General features: G+C 29.5%; 1 protein-coding gene across 3 annotated transcripts; it reads left to right on the plus strand.

The window, feature by feature from the left end:
- Positions 1-2,788: 2,788 nt before the first annotated feature.
- Positions 2,789-10,785, plus strand: LOC107863327 (protein phosphatase inhibitor 2). 3 transcript variants are annotated; one of them, XM_047408612.1, is made up of 6 exons: positions 2,789-3,016; positions 3,395-3,497; positions 3,902-3,956; positions 4,379-4,497; positions 9,677-9,799; positions 10,382-10,785. In XM_047408612.1, exons 3-6 carry the CDS (start codon positions 3,952-3,954, stop codon positions 10,609-10,611), a joined length of 477 nt encoding a protein of 158 aa, XP_047264568.1. In that variant the 5' UTR covers positions 2,789-3,016; positions 3,395-3,497; positions 3,902-3,951; the 3' UTR covers positions 10,612-10,785. The 3 variants fall into 3 exon arrangements, with proteins under 3 accessions (XP_047264568.1, XP_016564690.1, XP_016564689.1); XM_016709204.2 differs by having other exon boundaries at positions 2,794-3,016; positions 9,626-9,799; XM_016709203.2 differs by lacking the exon at positions 3,395-3,497 and having other exon boundaries at positions 2,794-3,016; positions 9,626-9,799.
- The last annotated feature ends 6,075 nt before the right edge of the window (positions 10,786-16,860 follow it).

Below are 16,860 nucleotides of genomic sequence, written 5' to 3' on the forward strand. Positions count from 1 at the left end.
AGAGTTTGAATTCCATTTGATTTCAAATTTGTTTTCAATATTTTTTGGGCTGAAACTTCTTTTTATAGAAAATTTTGGTATTCATGAATTGTACTTTGCTTATTTTCTGACCTCGCCCCGTTGCCTTGTTTTCAACTTTCAAAGCTAGGGACAATTGTGAGCTTGTTAATTTAGTTTAGAAAACTTTACTTCTTTTCATGGTATAGTTGTTTCTTCAAGGTTCCAACTGTTTACCACATATAACAAGAAAATAAAATGAAAAAATCTTAATCATGTTCCATATATTTAGATACACATAAAATTCTTCTACAGTTTTATTTGACATACACATGTAAGATAAACATTTGTATGAAAATGTGAACAAGAAAAATTTCAAGGTGAAGAAGAAGCTAAAAATAAATGTGAATTTTCCACAAATTCCACCAATCTTGTTTATTTCATTTCTTAGTTTCATAATTAGCAATAATCCATTATTTGCAATAATGCAGATATATTTTCGCAATTAATTTCTTGAGATTTGAGGAGAGAAAGATAAAGAGGAAGAAAAAAATTTTATTTTGTATTTGAAACTTTATAAATAGATAATGAGAAAAGAAAAAAGAAAAGCGAAAGTAATTAAAATTGGAAATGAAAAAAGAATATTAAGAAAATAAAAATCAGATGATGAGGTGGAATTCCACGCGGCGTCCACCTCACCCAAATGTTAAGTCAAGTGGAAAAGTGTTAAATATAGGGGTATATTTGTTAAGTTTACTAATGATAGGGGTATATTTAACCATAAAGTATGACTAAGGGTAAATCTAGCTAATAAATTAAAGTAGAGGGGTATTTTTGATCCTTTTTCCTTTTATAATATTACTATTCACAGCCGTTGTATTCGATTCACAGCCGTTGTATTTACATTTACTCAGTAGTCTGTATTCATAAAAAACATAAATACACTCTACCTATTTTGTCGTGCCAAAAACACAACCATTTATTTTATTTTATTTTTCCATTTTTCTATTTTTTTAATATTTTTTTTCTTTTTCGTGTTTTTTCCTTTTTTTCTTCTTCTTTTTTCTATTTTTATTTTTTCGTTTCCTTTTTTTCTCTCTTCTATCTCTAACTTCTATTATCTTTTTTTTTCTTTTTTTTAAAATTTTTTTTTGTACTTGTCTTCTTTCTTGTTATTGTTCTATTTTATATTTTCTGTATTTTCAGAAAATATGACTACTCGAGCACAAGTCATGGATGATAATGTAAAGACCACAATTGTTTATTGTATTTGTATCCATACGATCATTTATATTTTCGTATTCGTTGATACAATCGCATTTTTATATTTTAAAGTTCGCGCTTGTATTGGTATTTGGTAGTTCGCATATGTATGTGTATTTTATAGTTCGCACTAGTATTTGTATTTGTTAGTTCGCACCATCACTTATATTTTATACAATTCACACTTGTATTTTAAAGAATTATTTTGTATTTGTATTTTGTAATTGACTGCATATTGTATTTGTATTGTATGATTTTACTATTTTTGTATTTATATTTGTATTTGTATTCTATTTTTGTCGATGTATTTATATTTTTAAAGAATTATTTTGTAGTTGTATTTGTAAGTTGATCGTATATTGTATTTGTATTTATAATTTCATTTGTTTGTATTTGAATTTGTAGTTGATAACATCATTTGTATTTTTAAACAATAGAAAAAGAATTGCTAGTTTTCTTTCTATGAACACTTGTATTTACATTTATTGATACAATTTGTATTTTATTGATGCAAATTGAACAATAAAAATAACAATAATAAAGTATACAAATACAAATATTACACTTGTATCAAATGACACATATTTATACAACTTGAACCATATGCATATAAAATGATACTTGCTTATATATAAATATAAATGATAAATTTGAAATACAAATATCAATGATATGTTTGCATTAAATGACAGATTGCATATTTATGCATTTTAGTGTCAACCAAATATAATTAATTAATATACTTATTTATATATAAATACAAATAATAAATTATGCATATTCGAAGTTAAACTATTCAACTATGAGTAATAAATTTATTTAAATATATAGTATAATACAAATAAATATAAAATATAAAAAATTATATATAAAATATAAAATACAACAACAAACGAGAAAAGATATAAAAAATAAAACAGAAGAAAAAAAAAAACAAAAAAAAAAAAAGATGAAAAAATAGATAGAAAATATAAAAAAATTAGGAAAAAATATGATTTAAGTTACAAATACGATTGTAGTAGAGTGTAAGGCTACAAACCGTGATTAATGAAAACTGTAGCACGTGCTTAGACTTCAACCGGTGATTTCTTCCAAAATTATCACTTCTTATAATACACTAAGCTACCGTTTGGTTGGAAAATTAATTATTTTGGGATTAACTATTCTGAGATTAGCTATTTCGAGATAATTATTTTTCACTCTTAAGAATGGATAAAAATAATACTATAATCTCGAAATAACTAATCGTGGGATGAGTTATCTCACGCACTTTTATTTGAATCAAACATGAATAAACTCATTCTAAAATTAATTATCTCTTATTAGTTCTATCAATCGAACTCTAGAAAGGTATTTGAATTGACTTTTTTAAGTGATTTATAAGTCAAATATTAGAAGTTAATTTTTATTTCCTTTTTAAACCTAAAATAAACTGTCATGGTCAAACACGTTTATGAATTAAAAAGTATTTCAAAATTAAAAATACCTAAAAATAACTCAATCCAAACATATTTCCATCAAGTTCATAAATTAAGGCAGAAATGTAATCAAAACACATTGAGGACCATTCTGATCATTTTCTCCCCCAAAGGTTTTATAAGGGGACATAAGTTGAACACCACCTTGGGTTTCATTTCATATTTCTGCAATTCCCTAAAAAATACTTTCTTTTCAAGTTGTTTCATTTTGTTTGTGGACCTTCATTAACAACACTTTTGCCCGAGCCATCTCTTTCTCCGGCGAAATTGACTTCTAGGTTTTTCTCTTTCTCCATTATTTCTTACATTTTCTTTTTTGTTTCTCATAGGAAAAACCTAATCCAGACGACTTCGGTTCCAATTTGTGGATGAAGAAATTTTATGTCCGTTTTTACAAAATTAAAAGTTAAAAATAACGATTTTTACTCTGTACTGGTCCCAAAATCATGATGGTTATCTGATTTTTAGGATACTGATAATTGTTTTTTGAAAAAAAAAGTTTATGAGAAAATACTTATGATAATTTCCTCTCTTAAAGATGAGACTCGTTTACTGAAATCTTCCCGATTAAATCAAACCAGTGAATATTTGCCGGTTTAAATTTATGATTATCTCATATTAATAATGAGGGTCTGCATATACTCTACTCTCTGCAGACTCCATTTTTGGGACTATACTGGGGGTGTTTTTGTTGATTATCTCATATTAATACTGACTGTCTATCGGAAACAAGCGCTCCACTCATCCCAAACAAAGAAGGTAGGTCTGTGTATACTCTACACTCCCGGGCCTATTGGATATGTCATTGTTGATTGTGCTAATAAATAAGCATATTGATTTATTATAACCTATGCTAGCTTGGGGTGCATATCATCCTTAAACCTTCCAAATGAAAAATATTAATTACTAAATAATATCTGTAATCCTATTAAAAAGCCATGCAAGCTGTTAACCAACTAACATATGGAGGAGGCGGAGTGGGAGAGGGGGATGGGGATGGGAGTGGAAACGAATTGTAAATGTTGGTCGAAGTAGAACATTCTCAGGGGTCTTTTGGAATCTGCGACTTGTTATTTAGTCCATTCATGACATTATGTAAAATAAATCTTTGATTTTTGTCAAAAATGTTTTGAGTAGTGTTCTTTTTTCTTTTATTGGTTCAGGATAACTAGTTAGATTGCAGCTGCTCGGAGGGTTGAGTGACATTGAGAAAATGAAGTAATGTCTCTTCCTGTTCTGCAAATTCTGTTTACATTTTGCGCCCACTTAAACTCAGATTCAATTTTTTATTGATTGTCACATATACAAGATTGAGAAAAGAAATACTGTATGTACATTTTAATCTACTATAAGTAGCCTACACTAGACTGAATGTGCTGTTTGGGACCGAAAACCTTGATTTATGCTTTACTTGATCACAAAAAAAAAAAAGAAAAGGAAATTACTGTAACTATATTTTTGCAAGCTCAGTTATTTTTGGGGTACATGGTGGTGCTAATTGTTTTGTTCTCATCATGATTTTAATTGTTGTTTTAGCTGTTTTCTGTAAAAACTGGACCTATTTTGTTTTGCCCGCGGTATACCATTAGTATTATCAGCAATGCAAATTTAATTTCCTTGAACATTTTCTGTTGGTGTAGAAGGGGAGCACACGTAAAGTGGGATGAGGCGAATTTGGGAGAAATTGAAGCAAATAAACCGGTGAGGCAGAAAATTACTGAACCTAAGACACCATATCACCGCATGATCGATGATGATGGTATGTTAATGAAATTGATTCTTTATTTTCTGTCCATTGGTCTCAGTTTTTAATTTTTTGCGTAATGCAAGCTTCATACATTGATCAAGTAATGTGGTGGTAAGCTGTCATTTCCTGCCTTTCACATGCCCATCAGTCTTCACTAAAATTTGATGCTTGGTAGGCTTATAGATAGATGAAACATGATTAATGAAATAACCTGGTCAATGCACTTGCTAGTCTTCTTTTTTCTATTATCTTTCCTGATGATTTATGCACTTAATTCCTTTTTTGAATAACCAGGAAATCCTTTGAGGGATTTTGTATGAATACTGAATAGGGTATAAACCCATGACATGCGCCTAACACATCACACTCTTACCAATAGACCGAAGCTCCCTAGGGATGATTTATGCACTTACTGATCTTCTTTCCCAATGCACTTCGACATCAAAAAGTAAAAATATTTAGAAAAGGAAGGGATATTGGGTAGCATTAAAGGCTTCTCCGTTAGCGAAATCTCTTTCTACCGGGAATTCAAAAAGTCTTTTTTACGCTAAACAAAAATAAATAAGTAATAAAACGTAAGAATAATTTGCTCTAAGTTGCTCGGACTCTTCAAAAATGTTGCCGGTGATGGATCCTCCAAAATGCACTATTTTTGAAGGATCCGACACACACCCGATGCCATTTTTGGAGAGTCCGAGGAGCATAGGTTTTGCAAACATCCTAAAAGTTTCTTTCCATGGTGTGTATACCATTTAAATGTTTTTCTAATGCTACTGATGCATCTTGTATTTTTTTTTAATCTGCGTTTGATTGTTATTTAGCTCAGGGTAATTGACTGCGCTCCTTAAATTTCAAATGTCAAAGTTATGTATATTCTTCTCAAAATTGACACCGGTGAAGTTTCTGAAATGGTGCTAAACCTTGTATAATCTTTTGGTGGTCGAATATTTGCGCTTAATACCTTATGTTTAGGTATTTGAAGCCTTAGGGTTTGTATCTAATAATGGCATTGAATATTTGTTATATTATTATGTATGAGAAAATTGGATTATCCAAAAGCTCCAAGAATTTCATGAAAAATTGATTTGCCAATTGAGATTTTCCCGACTTCTTTAAACACCATCATTCTGGTATTTTTTCCTTTATCGAAGTCTAATCCTCGTTAGTTTCCTACAGTTTCTATCCTACCACTAAGGGGTCGTTTGGTAAAGTGTATAAGATAGTACTGAATAGGGTGTATTAGTAATGCTGGGATTAGTAGTGCTGAGATTAGTAATACTGGGATTAGTAATGGTGGGATTATTTTTTATGCAGTGTTTGGTTTGATGTATTGAAAATAATATGTATTGTTATATTTTAAAAATAATATTATTTGCATACAAAAATACCCTCGACATACAATAACTTTGTGTATTTTCTTTGCAAAGCTTTATTATTCTTTTTTTAAAAATAAAAAAAATCGACAATATAACTAATAACTTTGGAATTTTAAGATTTCATCATTCACTTTCAGGAACTATTTTTTATTTTTTTTGGTTATTTTTTCTTTATTGTTCCTCATTTGTTTGTCGTTCCTACTTTATGGTGTTCTTAAGTTGGAGGGAGGTACTTGTAACTTTTGAATGAGACAATAAAATCGTTGTTAACACAAAATGTGTTCTGTAAAGTGTTAAAGCTAAGAAAAAAGTTATTTTGTTTGTGATATATCCTATTTACAAAATTAAAGTTTGTATGCAATCATGCTATTTATTTTCGGGTTTTGACCAATTAGTATTTTTTAAGTTAATGGAGTAGTTTTTTTATGAGTAAAATTATTTGGAGGGATATTATCATCTTAATAAATTGAAAAGAAATAACTCACATTGAAAAAATTAAAAAAGATTTAGAAAATATTTAAAGGAATTTGAGGACATTTTTGTCTTTACTCATATTTATCAATGGATTGTAATCCGTGGATTACTAATCCCACCAAATTGGGTGTATTAGTTATACACCCTATAATACCATGTAGGGTAGTAAAGCTAATCCATGTATTAGTTATACATTGCTCCAAATTTGCTACGAAACAATGTATTAGATAATATCACACTTTAATACATGGATTAAAAAAAATAATACACCCTATCAAACAGCTCCTAAGAGAATTACTTGGCACTTGTAGTGGCATTGCATTATTTTATCTGCTCTTTGTTTCTCTCTAATTCCTGTTCTTTTGCATTTCAAGGGTCTCATATGGTAGGAGTTGGTAAGACATGATGTTGTTACTCTATGTAATTTACTTTTACTCAAATAGGGCATTTTTTCCCTTTTTCTTTGTCCAGCTACGGTTAATGGGTCTATTTTTTGGAAAGAATATGGAACTAAGTTTATTGTGCAAAAGCATGGGTAAGTGAGTCACTATCCCCACTAGTTTGGTATTGAGGGGTAATTGTCAGGTAATTCTTCATTTTGAAAGTTTTAAGGTTATGGATCTTGTTCTACATAGTTATCTTTTGGATGAGATTTTTGTCCTATTTATAAGATGTTTGATTTGGTCTCACCATGTCCATGGTGTAAGATTTCAGGATTATAGAGTTAGGGCCATAAGTGGAAGTAGATTCCCGCCGCAAAATCTTTCAAAAACTCAATTATTTAACCTTCAAACTTTTGATAATATTAAAAAGTAATTGTTAAAAATACTTTGATCGAGCACCTAAGGTTATGGCTTGGTGGTCAATAAAGTGGGTTTAGAACCGTGAGGTCTCAAGTTTAAATCTCTGCTGAGACAAACATTAAGTGATTTCGTCCCATTTATCCTAGCCTTGGTTGAAGAGTTACCTATTACCTGGTGCTGGTGGGAGGTGGGTGGTCGAAGGAATCCTATGGAACCGTTGAGGCGCGTGTAAGCTGGTTTAGACACCATGATTATTTAAAAAAATATACTTCGGTCAAGTGGTAAGAGAGTAAAAGTGCAATATATAGTGTGTAGGTTAGCTGCACGTCATAGGTTCGAAGGCTGTTGCGGTCAAACGCTTAGTATTTAAGTGGAGAAAGATAGTGGGGCACAACCATTATCCACTGTGTTTCAAACCATGTGCTGCCGACTCTGGGAGATTTTCTCAATTATCAAGAAAAAGTACCTTTAATAAATAGGCTTACTAGCCCCCCCCCCCCCCCCCCCCCGCGCACGCACACACACACACCACAGTACTTGACACCTTTTACTGTGTGTACATATATTGCTTAGACTCTTCAAAATTATTGCCGTACACGTATCTTATTCTCCAAAAATACATTATTTTGGAGTATCCAGCACACACACGTCCATATTTTTTAAGTCCGAGCAACATAGGATTGTGTACATCTAAATTGTTTTTGATCATATACTTATCTATTTGGCAGCCTTTAGCCCACTATATTTATATATATGCACACACCCTTTTAAAATTTCATTAATATTGTAGATTATTTTTCAGCGGTAATTAGGACAAACAATAGTTCAGGTGGACTTTCCCATATTGATGGGGTTGCACCAAGGATCGTCCCTTAGCCCATTTTTATTTGTCTTGGTGATGGATGTTTTAGTGCGGCAAGTTCAAGTTTAGGTGCTTTGGTGTATGTTATTTATGGATGACGTAGTTTTGATTGACAAAATCTGTGAAGGAGTTAATGCTAAGTTGGAGGCTTGGAGGCAAACCCTAGAGTCTAAATGATTTAGGTTGAGCAAGACCAAGATGAAATATTTGGAGTGTAAGTTCAGTGAAGGGACACATGAGACGGACATGGTAGTGAAGCTTGATACCCAGGTCATTCCAAAGCGAGATAGTTTCAAGTATCTTGGATCTATGATACAGAAAAATGGTGAGATTGACAAGGATGTCACCCATTGTATTGGTGTGAGGTGGGTGAAATGGCGGCTCGCATCCAGAGCCTTGTGTGATAAGAAAGTGTCTCTTTGACTTAAAGAAAAGTTCTATATAGTGGCGGTTAGACTAACTATGTTATATGGGACAGAGTGTTGGTCGGTTAAAAATTCTCACATTCAAAAGATGAAGATGGTGGAGATGAGGATGCTGCGATAGATGTGTGAGTTACTAGGATGGATAGGAGTAGAAATAAGGTTATACATGATAAAGTGTGAGTGACTTTGGTAGAAGATAAGATGCGTGAAGCAAGGTTGAGATAGTTTGAACAGGTGATGAGGAGGGGCATGGATGCTCCAGTTTGGAGGTGCAAGAGGTTAGCTATGGATGGATTCAGGCGAGGTAGAGGTAGACCGAAGAAATATTGGAGGGAGGTGCTTAGACATGACATATAACAATTACAACTTACCGAGGACATGTCTTTTAGATAAGATGTGTAGGACGCGTATTAAGGTAGAAAGTTAGTAGGATGGGGGCTAGTTGCTGCAGTGTTTCACAAGTAGTATCTTGTTCTTGGAGTTTTGGGTGTTGTTTGTGGTTTCAGGTGGTTAGCTTGTTGGTGGTATTATTTGGTGATAATCTTGTTTCTGCTACTGTCTGTTGTTTTGTTACTGTCTTTTGTTTCTTGTTCTTATATTATGTCTTTTCCTACGTTGTTTGGTTTCAAGCCGGGAGTCTATCGGAAACATCTCTACCTCACTCTGAGGTAGTGGTATGGACTGCGTACATTCTACCCTCCCCATATTCCACTATGTGGGAATGTACTGGGTACGTTGTTGTTGAAATAGTTCAGGTGCACGCCGAATAAAAGGAGTCAAGTTCAGCGTTCTCAAGTATTATGCCCAAAAAAAAAAAAAAAGTGACCCCCCTCGTTATTTTCTTACAAATTAACATCATTATGTTTCCTATATGGCTAGTCCTGTGTCCACTGCATGAGTATGGATTCAAGGTGGCTGGTTTGTGTTTAAGTAGGTTTTTTTAGTATATCTTGAAGGATCCATCTGAAATTCTTGTGCTGGTGTGGTACTTGCTCGTCATGGTTATATCGAGGAAAACATGAGGATTCCACATAAAGTAGCTTATATATAAGCTCTATGGACCTGCTTTATGATGGACTATCATTCATCTGTATTTAGAGAGCAATGTTTATATTGGTCTCTGAAATGATAACTTATATTGCCTAAATCTATGCAAATTCATATCTTCCTCCTCACTTTTCTGATTTGTTGATGCCGAAGGATCTTTATCTCCTATACGGGGTAGTTTTGATGAGAGCAATGGCAATGCAGTACATGCAGAAGCCATACGCAGTGCTTTGAGTGAGATGGCTTCTTCCAGTAAGAATAAATCCAGACGTTCTGGCTGGACATCATCTGAGGATGAAGCCGATGTCATGGACCAAGATGATGCAGGTTAGTTTGATCTTCAGGAGTCTAAAACCCAGATATGCATTGGTTCATTTTTCTTTTTCTTATTGAATTTTTAGTGGAGTTCTACAGGACTAGTATTTTCACATTTGTTACCAATGACAGATTGTGTATTCAGTTTCTCTTCATCTCCCTTTTAATTGCTTAATTATATCAGTTATCAAGTATGCGTTTTTCTTCATTCCTCCTTTTTAACTTCTTTTTTCACCTTTGGGATTTTCAACCTTTTGATTTGAAGACTTGGGGTTGGGTTGAGAGTGAGAGAGGCAAGCTGAGGGGGTCATTGACCTCTGAGGTGGCTGGCACTGCAGCCAAAGGAAATTGTCTTATCCAGTATTCTGAGAATTGGTTGAACAGAACTGGAAAGTTCTGTTTTACCCTTGCCCGTATATGAATTGAGGCCTTCCAAATTATTGATTTCTCCGGCACACACTTTTCTTTCTGTTGGGTTCCTTTTCTTAAGTGTATTTTGTTATTGGTAGTTTCATTTGCACTATTCAATGATTTGTATATTGAATGCAAACTCAATTATGCTTCGGCATTTAATATTTTTCTTCAATATGACAGATTCAGATTCAGGAAAGAGAAACAGCTTCAAGGAGCACAGGCGAGCACACTATGATGAGTATCGAAGAGTCAAAGAACTCCGTCGAAAGGGCTCCTCTCTTGAAGAAACATCAGACGATGAGGATGAGGATCTTGTGGAAAAGGATGGGACTTCCGATTCATCATCATCCTTGACTACTGCTGTTAAGGACATAGAGATTAAGGAAGACAGCATGGACACTTCTAAATAGTACCCTTTCCCAGTCCTTCAAGCTTAGATCAACCAGACGGAAATTGTTGATTTGACTTTATATCCATGCTCCCTTTGTTTATATCCGTCTAACTTCTATTTGTAAGTTGTGTATTAAGGCCTCAACCTTCAGGATGATAAAGCTCTGATATATCGAATGACACATATTTAGTTAGATTTCTGTTATCTGTCATCACATTTGGCTTTAGATAAATGGAGTATACCGAAACCCAAATTATCGTACACTACCTCTTGTAGTTTGTCCCTAATGAGTTTATGATGTTTACTCCAGTTCTCTGAGATAAGGTTGTGAAACACGAAAATTGTGGACTGGTAACGTCCATATTACCCGTTTTTCAAGTTTTGTATACTCCAGAAAGACGTTTAATGCCATTGTCTTGATTACATCTCTTAAATATTTCATTCAACTAATACTTCAATAGTTGGAAAGTTGGAGTAATGAGGGTAAATCTAAATGACAAAAAAATATACTTATTATTTTAAAAGTTTGTTAGAAGGATGAGCATTACCCACTCCATTCACTCCATCTAGGCTAGCTCAAAAAGAATAGATTACTTCATCTGCAAAATACATAATTGAATTCAAATTTAAATAAAATCACTAAAAATAAATCTAATAATTTGTTTAGATAACCACATGTATAAATCAACCATCCATATTCACAATTTAATCTTTTAGATATTTAAATGAAAATGCACACTGAACGCACAAAAATAACAAATTTAAGAGGAATAATAAATATGGAAGAAACTAGAAGACATTAACATTGGTATATAATAATTGTTTTATTTAATTAAAAATTAACGCACAAAAATAACAAATTTAAGAGGAATAATAAATATGAAAGAAACTAGAAGACATTAACATTGGTATATAATAATTGTTTTATTTAATTAAAAATTAAAATGATTGTTGAAATAAATAGTATAACTGAATAAATTAAGAAGATGAAAAGTATATTCATTAAATTAATTGTCCTGTTTAATAAAAATGATTATGAAGGTTTTTACTGCAACTTGAAAAATATTAGTTTCCACTAAATTATGAGCTTGATTTCTTTCAATAAGTTTTGTCACAAAATTAACTACAAAAATAAAAAATAAAAAAAATCTTGTGTTACATATATATACTAATAGTAGTAGTAGTAGGCAGAAGTAATATGTTATATTTTTGTACATTTGGTTGAATGTCAAACGAAAGATAAATAATAATAATAATAATAATAATAATAATAATAATAATAATAATAATAATAATAATAATAATAATAATAATAATCCCATTGGTTTCAAATTATCATCTCAATTCAAATATATAAATTATTAGGTAAATATATATCACATTATTTCAAAAAAAGTAAGGATAAGAAAAAATAACAAACTAATCTTTTTCTAACAAATTAGTATGAAATTTGAAATTTGAATTTGAATGAAATTTAATTGGTAAATCGATAATAATTGAAATAAAGTCTTCGATAAGTAAGGACTCATAGGAAAATCGATTTTAAATTAATACCATTTCTATTGTTTAATTTATGAAGAAGTGTTCTTGAAATTTTATTTTATTTTTTAGTGATATTTTTGTTGCTATTATCGACTTGCATAAGAAATAAAGAAGAACGAAAAGAAGAAAATAATTATAACTGCAGAAATATATATTAAAAGAGAAGAACATTATATAATATTAAAAATAATCAAAAAAATATTGATAAGTAGAAAAAGGTATCTAAAATATTCAATTGAGATGAGTAGGGGAGGAGAGGAAGTCGAATATTCAAGTTAAGAGAGTTATTTGGTTTTAAACAAGATTAAAGGTAAATTAAAAGTATATGAAATTACAATATTAAAAGTAGTTAGCTACCATACTAAAGAGTTCTAATTGGATTTCTATTGTTATTTATTCTCTTTTAAAATTTGAATTGGAGATACAATATCTTCTCAAAGATAAGCTTATAATTTTTTTAAAAAATTATACATTTAATTATTAGATGTATTAAAAAATATATCTAAATGTTATTTATTAAAATATTAAATGAAATATAAGAATACAAATCATAAATAGTAGCAGTAGTTGTAGTTCATAGTATGTATGTGTATTAGAGTAGTACTTAGTATGTGTAGTAGTAGTATAATACAATTCATATGTTAAATGAGAAAGTAGTTTTTAAATCATAACAAGTAAAATTTTGAATTTTGTATGTCATGCAAAGCATCAATAAACAATGAATTAAATGAACATTAGAATATAAAAACTTAAGTTACCTACATTTAAATTCAATATCTTATATTTTGAAATGTAAGAGAAAAAAGTTCAGCTGCCTATGAAATGTAACAAAAAAATAATAATTCAATATATTATGGAGAAAATAATTAAAATATAGTAATTTTTTTTTACAAATATTGGGGGTTGAGGGTGAGGGATAAGAATTTTGAATTAACTTTGAGAATATAATGAATAAATTAAATAAAAAAATTTCAGTAAAAAAGTTAATTGAAATTCGATAATAGACAAATGACCATCCATACATTTTATATTGAAAAAAAAAATACATGATTAAACAAAATAAATTTATAATTTTATATTAAAAAAAAATCACTTGATAATTATATTAAACAATTTGATAAGTTAATAAAAGTCAATATTTACAATCGAATAATATTAGATAGTGAACAATGCTATAAAGAAAATTGCTGGTCAATGTTTTTTTTTTGATAATTATATGATTCATTTTTTTTTCCAGATGATTTGATTATGAGATTGTCTGGAGGAGAGGTTGAGAGGGTTGAAGATGGGTGAGGGTGGCGTAGTGGATTGTTGGCGGCGAAGGGAGAATACATAGTTCAACTAAATTAATTGAACTATATAATTTTATGAATTATTTATTATAAAATATATTCAATATATTAATTTAAAATATATTAATGTGATACAATAAAAGTTAATTTATTATTTCAAACTAATAAGATAATATGTCGAATGATTTATTTTTCTAAAAATATTCCGCACATCACGCGGGTACCTATACTAGTTCATTAATAAAATAATTATTAACATTACTATTTTATCATAGTACTATTAATTGATAGTTGCTATTGTGTCTTGAAATTACTTCCTCTATTCACTTTGCTCTTTGAGGTCAATTTGTACGAACTTCGATCAATGTTCTAAGATTTATTTATTTTAATCAAATTAATATGAGAAGAATTACAATTATAACATTTTTCATTTAGCTTTCGATCATTCAAATTTTAAATTTTAAATATTTAATATTTAATAGTACATCTTAAATATTTATTTAATATTTAATTTTCGATCATATAGTACATCTTAAATATTGGTCAAAATTCATGCAGGTTGACTTCGAGAAGCGAAATAATGACAAGTAAAAATAAACGGAGGAGTAATTTGAAGAATAAACAATTAATGGTAAAGGTAAAATAAGAAATAATTTTTTTTCCTTGATATGTCAAAATTATAAATAAAAGTGAAAATTCAATTAAAAATAAATGACAAACAATTTTAAACCGAGGAAATATTCAGTTGATATAGTGACAGATTTTTCCTGAAAACAACTAACTTTGTGTTAACTCGCATGTTTATTGAAGAAACTCAAAAATAGTTAGGACTGCTAAGATTCTTATCTCTTAAAAGTGGAAATTATCTCATATACATTTATTAGATTGTTTATTGCAAGTTGTAGCAACATTTTTACATAATTATTTTGTTAAGATTTTATTTGCAAGTTGTAGCGACTTTTTAAAAACTAATTTTTTTAAAAACAAAATCAGAAAAGTATTTTTTAACTACAATCAAGTATTAAATGTCTCTTAAATAAATGTGTTGATAATTATGCTAGGAGTAAAATATGATCAATATCATATATCTTCATTTATTATAATTATTACCTTTTCTGAAAAGTTTAAAAGTTTTCTAAAATAACTTTATTTGAACAATATTCTTTTGACTATTCTTACACGTTTCTTCTTGCTTAATTATACCCATTATTTTTTTTATTCAACCGCATAATAAAACATGAAGCTTTTTGAAATATTGTTTCTATATCAACCTTAGCATATCCCAAACGATTCTAGCATTTTCTTTATCTAACTTTTTTGGGGGTTGAATTTCGTTTCCTTTATCAAGTATTTTTTACTTGAATTTTATGATATGTACTATATATGCATTGATTTCATTGTTCCATGATAAGAGGAATTATAAGAGAAGCAGTTTTATGTAAGTATACAATTCGAATTTTAAAGAAGAAATTCATCACACAGATCGAAAAAATTCAAGAGCAGAATAGATAAATAGTAGTATAACATAATATTTGTTGACATCAAGTATTGTTTTGATATTAAAGTTGATATTCAATGATTGAAATTGTTGAATTATTGGGTTTATGCTATGATATATAAATTCTATCGCATTGTATTTATTGATATCAAGTTGAGACCAATTTGTATATATTTTTCAGGTGCTAAATGATTTTTTTTGTTCTTATTAATCTACATATTAATGATTGAAATGAGTATGAATTGTGATCTTCAATTTAGTTCATATACTAAATGAATATGGATCACACAATTATTTCTTGAAGTTCACATTTGTATTAGATGTACTTTATGATTGTGAAAATTGGTATAAAAAATCGTGTTGACTAAGTTTTGTATATAATTTACGTTTTTATATGTGAAACAATATTCAAATTAGTATTCAATTGATTTCTAATTTTAAACTAAATTGACAAGGTATATAAACGGTATAATATGAGTATGTAAATTATATTTTTCAACTATATAGTTACGAGTGATACAGATCCCACTATTAAAAGTATGAAATACATATATCAAAAATATTTAATACAATATCATAATGTAATAAAATAAATTAAGCAATTATTATATCAACATTTGAAAAGATAACAATCATTTTTCTTTGTATTATTTAAAAACTAATCCCAGAAATATTATCTAAAAATATTAGATAAGAATTAAAGTAAAAAATCGACACAAAGCATGTATTATGAATAATTTCTTTTATAATCAAATTTTTATTTTTGAAGTAAAGAAAATTTTGTATTTTAATGATTTTTTTTTTTTAAAAAAAACATAAATAGAGTATTTATATGGAAAGAATCGGTTGATTCATAGTGAAGGATAAAAATAGAATGAGTCAACAAAATTAGAGAAATTTGGGGGATTGATATTTACTACAAACGGATTTTATGAAAAAAGATATCCAATTATTTATTAACTACCAACTATTTTTTGGGTATGTAGTCTCTTTTTCTTATTTGTAATATGTATTTTAAATTTCTATTAAAATAACAACAATATTTCTTTTTTAAAAAAACATTTAAAGAATTTGCTATAAGTTGCAGTCGAAGTTTTGCTATATCTTGCATTAAACCATCTAAGGATGTTTCGTTAGATGCATTATTGAAGAAATAGGTAGCAATAACAACAATTTGCAAAACTATAAGTCGTAGCTTATCTTGTAGTCGTGTCGAGCACTGTATTACTGTATTTGTATCAACAAATATAGGTGTATCAACGAATAGTCAAATACAAACTTCTTTCTCACTTTTTTTTGGGCGGGGGGGGGGGGGGGGGTGTATTGTTACTCTTCTTTTTTCCTTCTTTTGTATTTTGAATTTTTACCTTTCTCAAATGCATTAAACTTATCATTTATTTTGTAATATTAACAAGTATATGCATCATTTTTAATTACTTGAGTCTATCATGTACAAATACAAATATATCGTTTGATGCAAATATATCATTTGTATTTGAATGATTCAATTTGTATTAACGAACACAATTTGTATGAAAGTCATATAAAATATAATACATATTGAAACAGAATACAAAATACTTGCAAATACCTGAAACATAATACAAAATACATGAAAATGGAAAGTAAAAGAGAGAGAGGGGTGAGGATCAGCGAGAGTGAAAGGTGGAGTGAGAAGTAGTGAGAGAGGGAGAGGAGAAGCGAGGCGAACGAGATTGAGAGAGAGAAAGGAGAGTGATGAGAGTGGAAAAGGATAGGAGAGATTGTTAATTATGTCTTGAATTTTTTATTGTCTATTTTAGTAAACTCCTTGTTGGCACTAAATTTTGACTCGTTCTTTTTTCGTTAATTATTTATCCGATACTTCTCAGTCCATATTTTTATTTCTATGAATTTTGAAATGAATAAAAAAAAAGATTTATTATTTATCATATTG

This window comes from Capsicum annuum, chromosome 3 (genome assembly GCF_002878395.1).
Source record: "Capsicum annuum cultivar UCD-10X-F1 chromosome 3, UCD10Xv1.1, whole genome shotgun sequence".
NCBI lineage: Eukaryota > Viridiplantae > Streptophyta > Magnoliopsida > Solanales > Solanaceae > Capsicum > Capsicum annuum.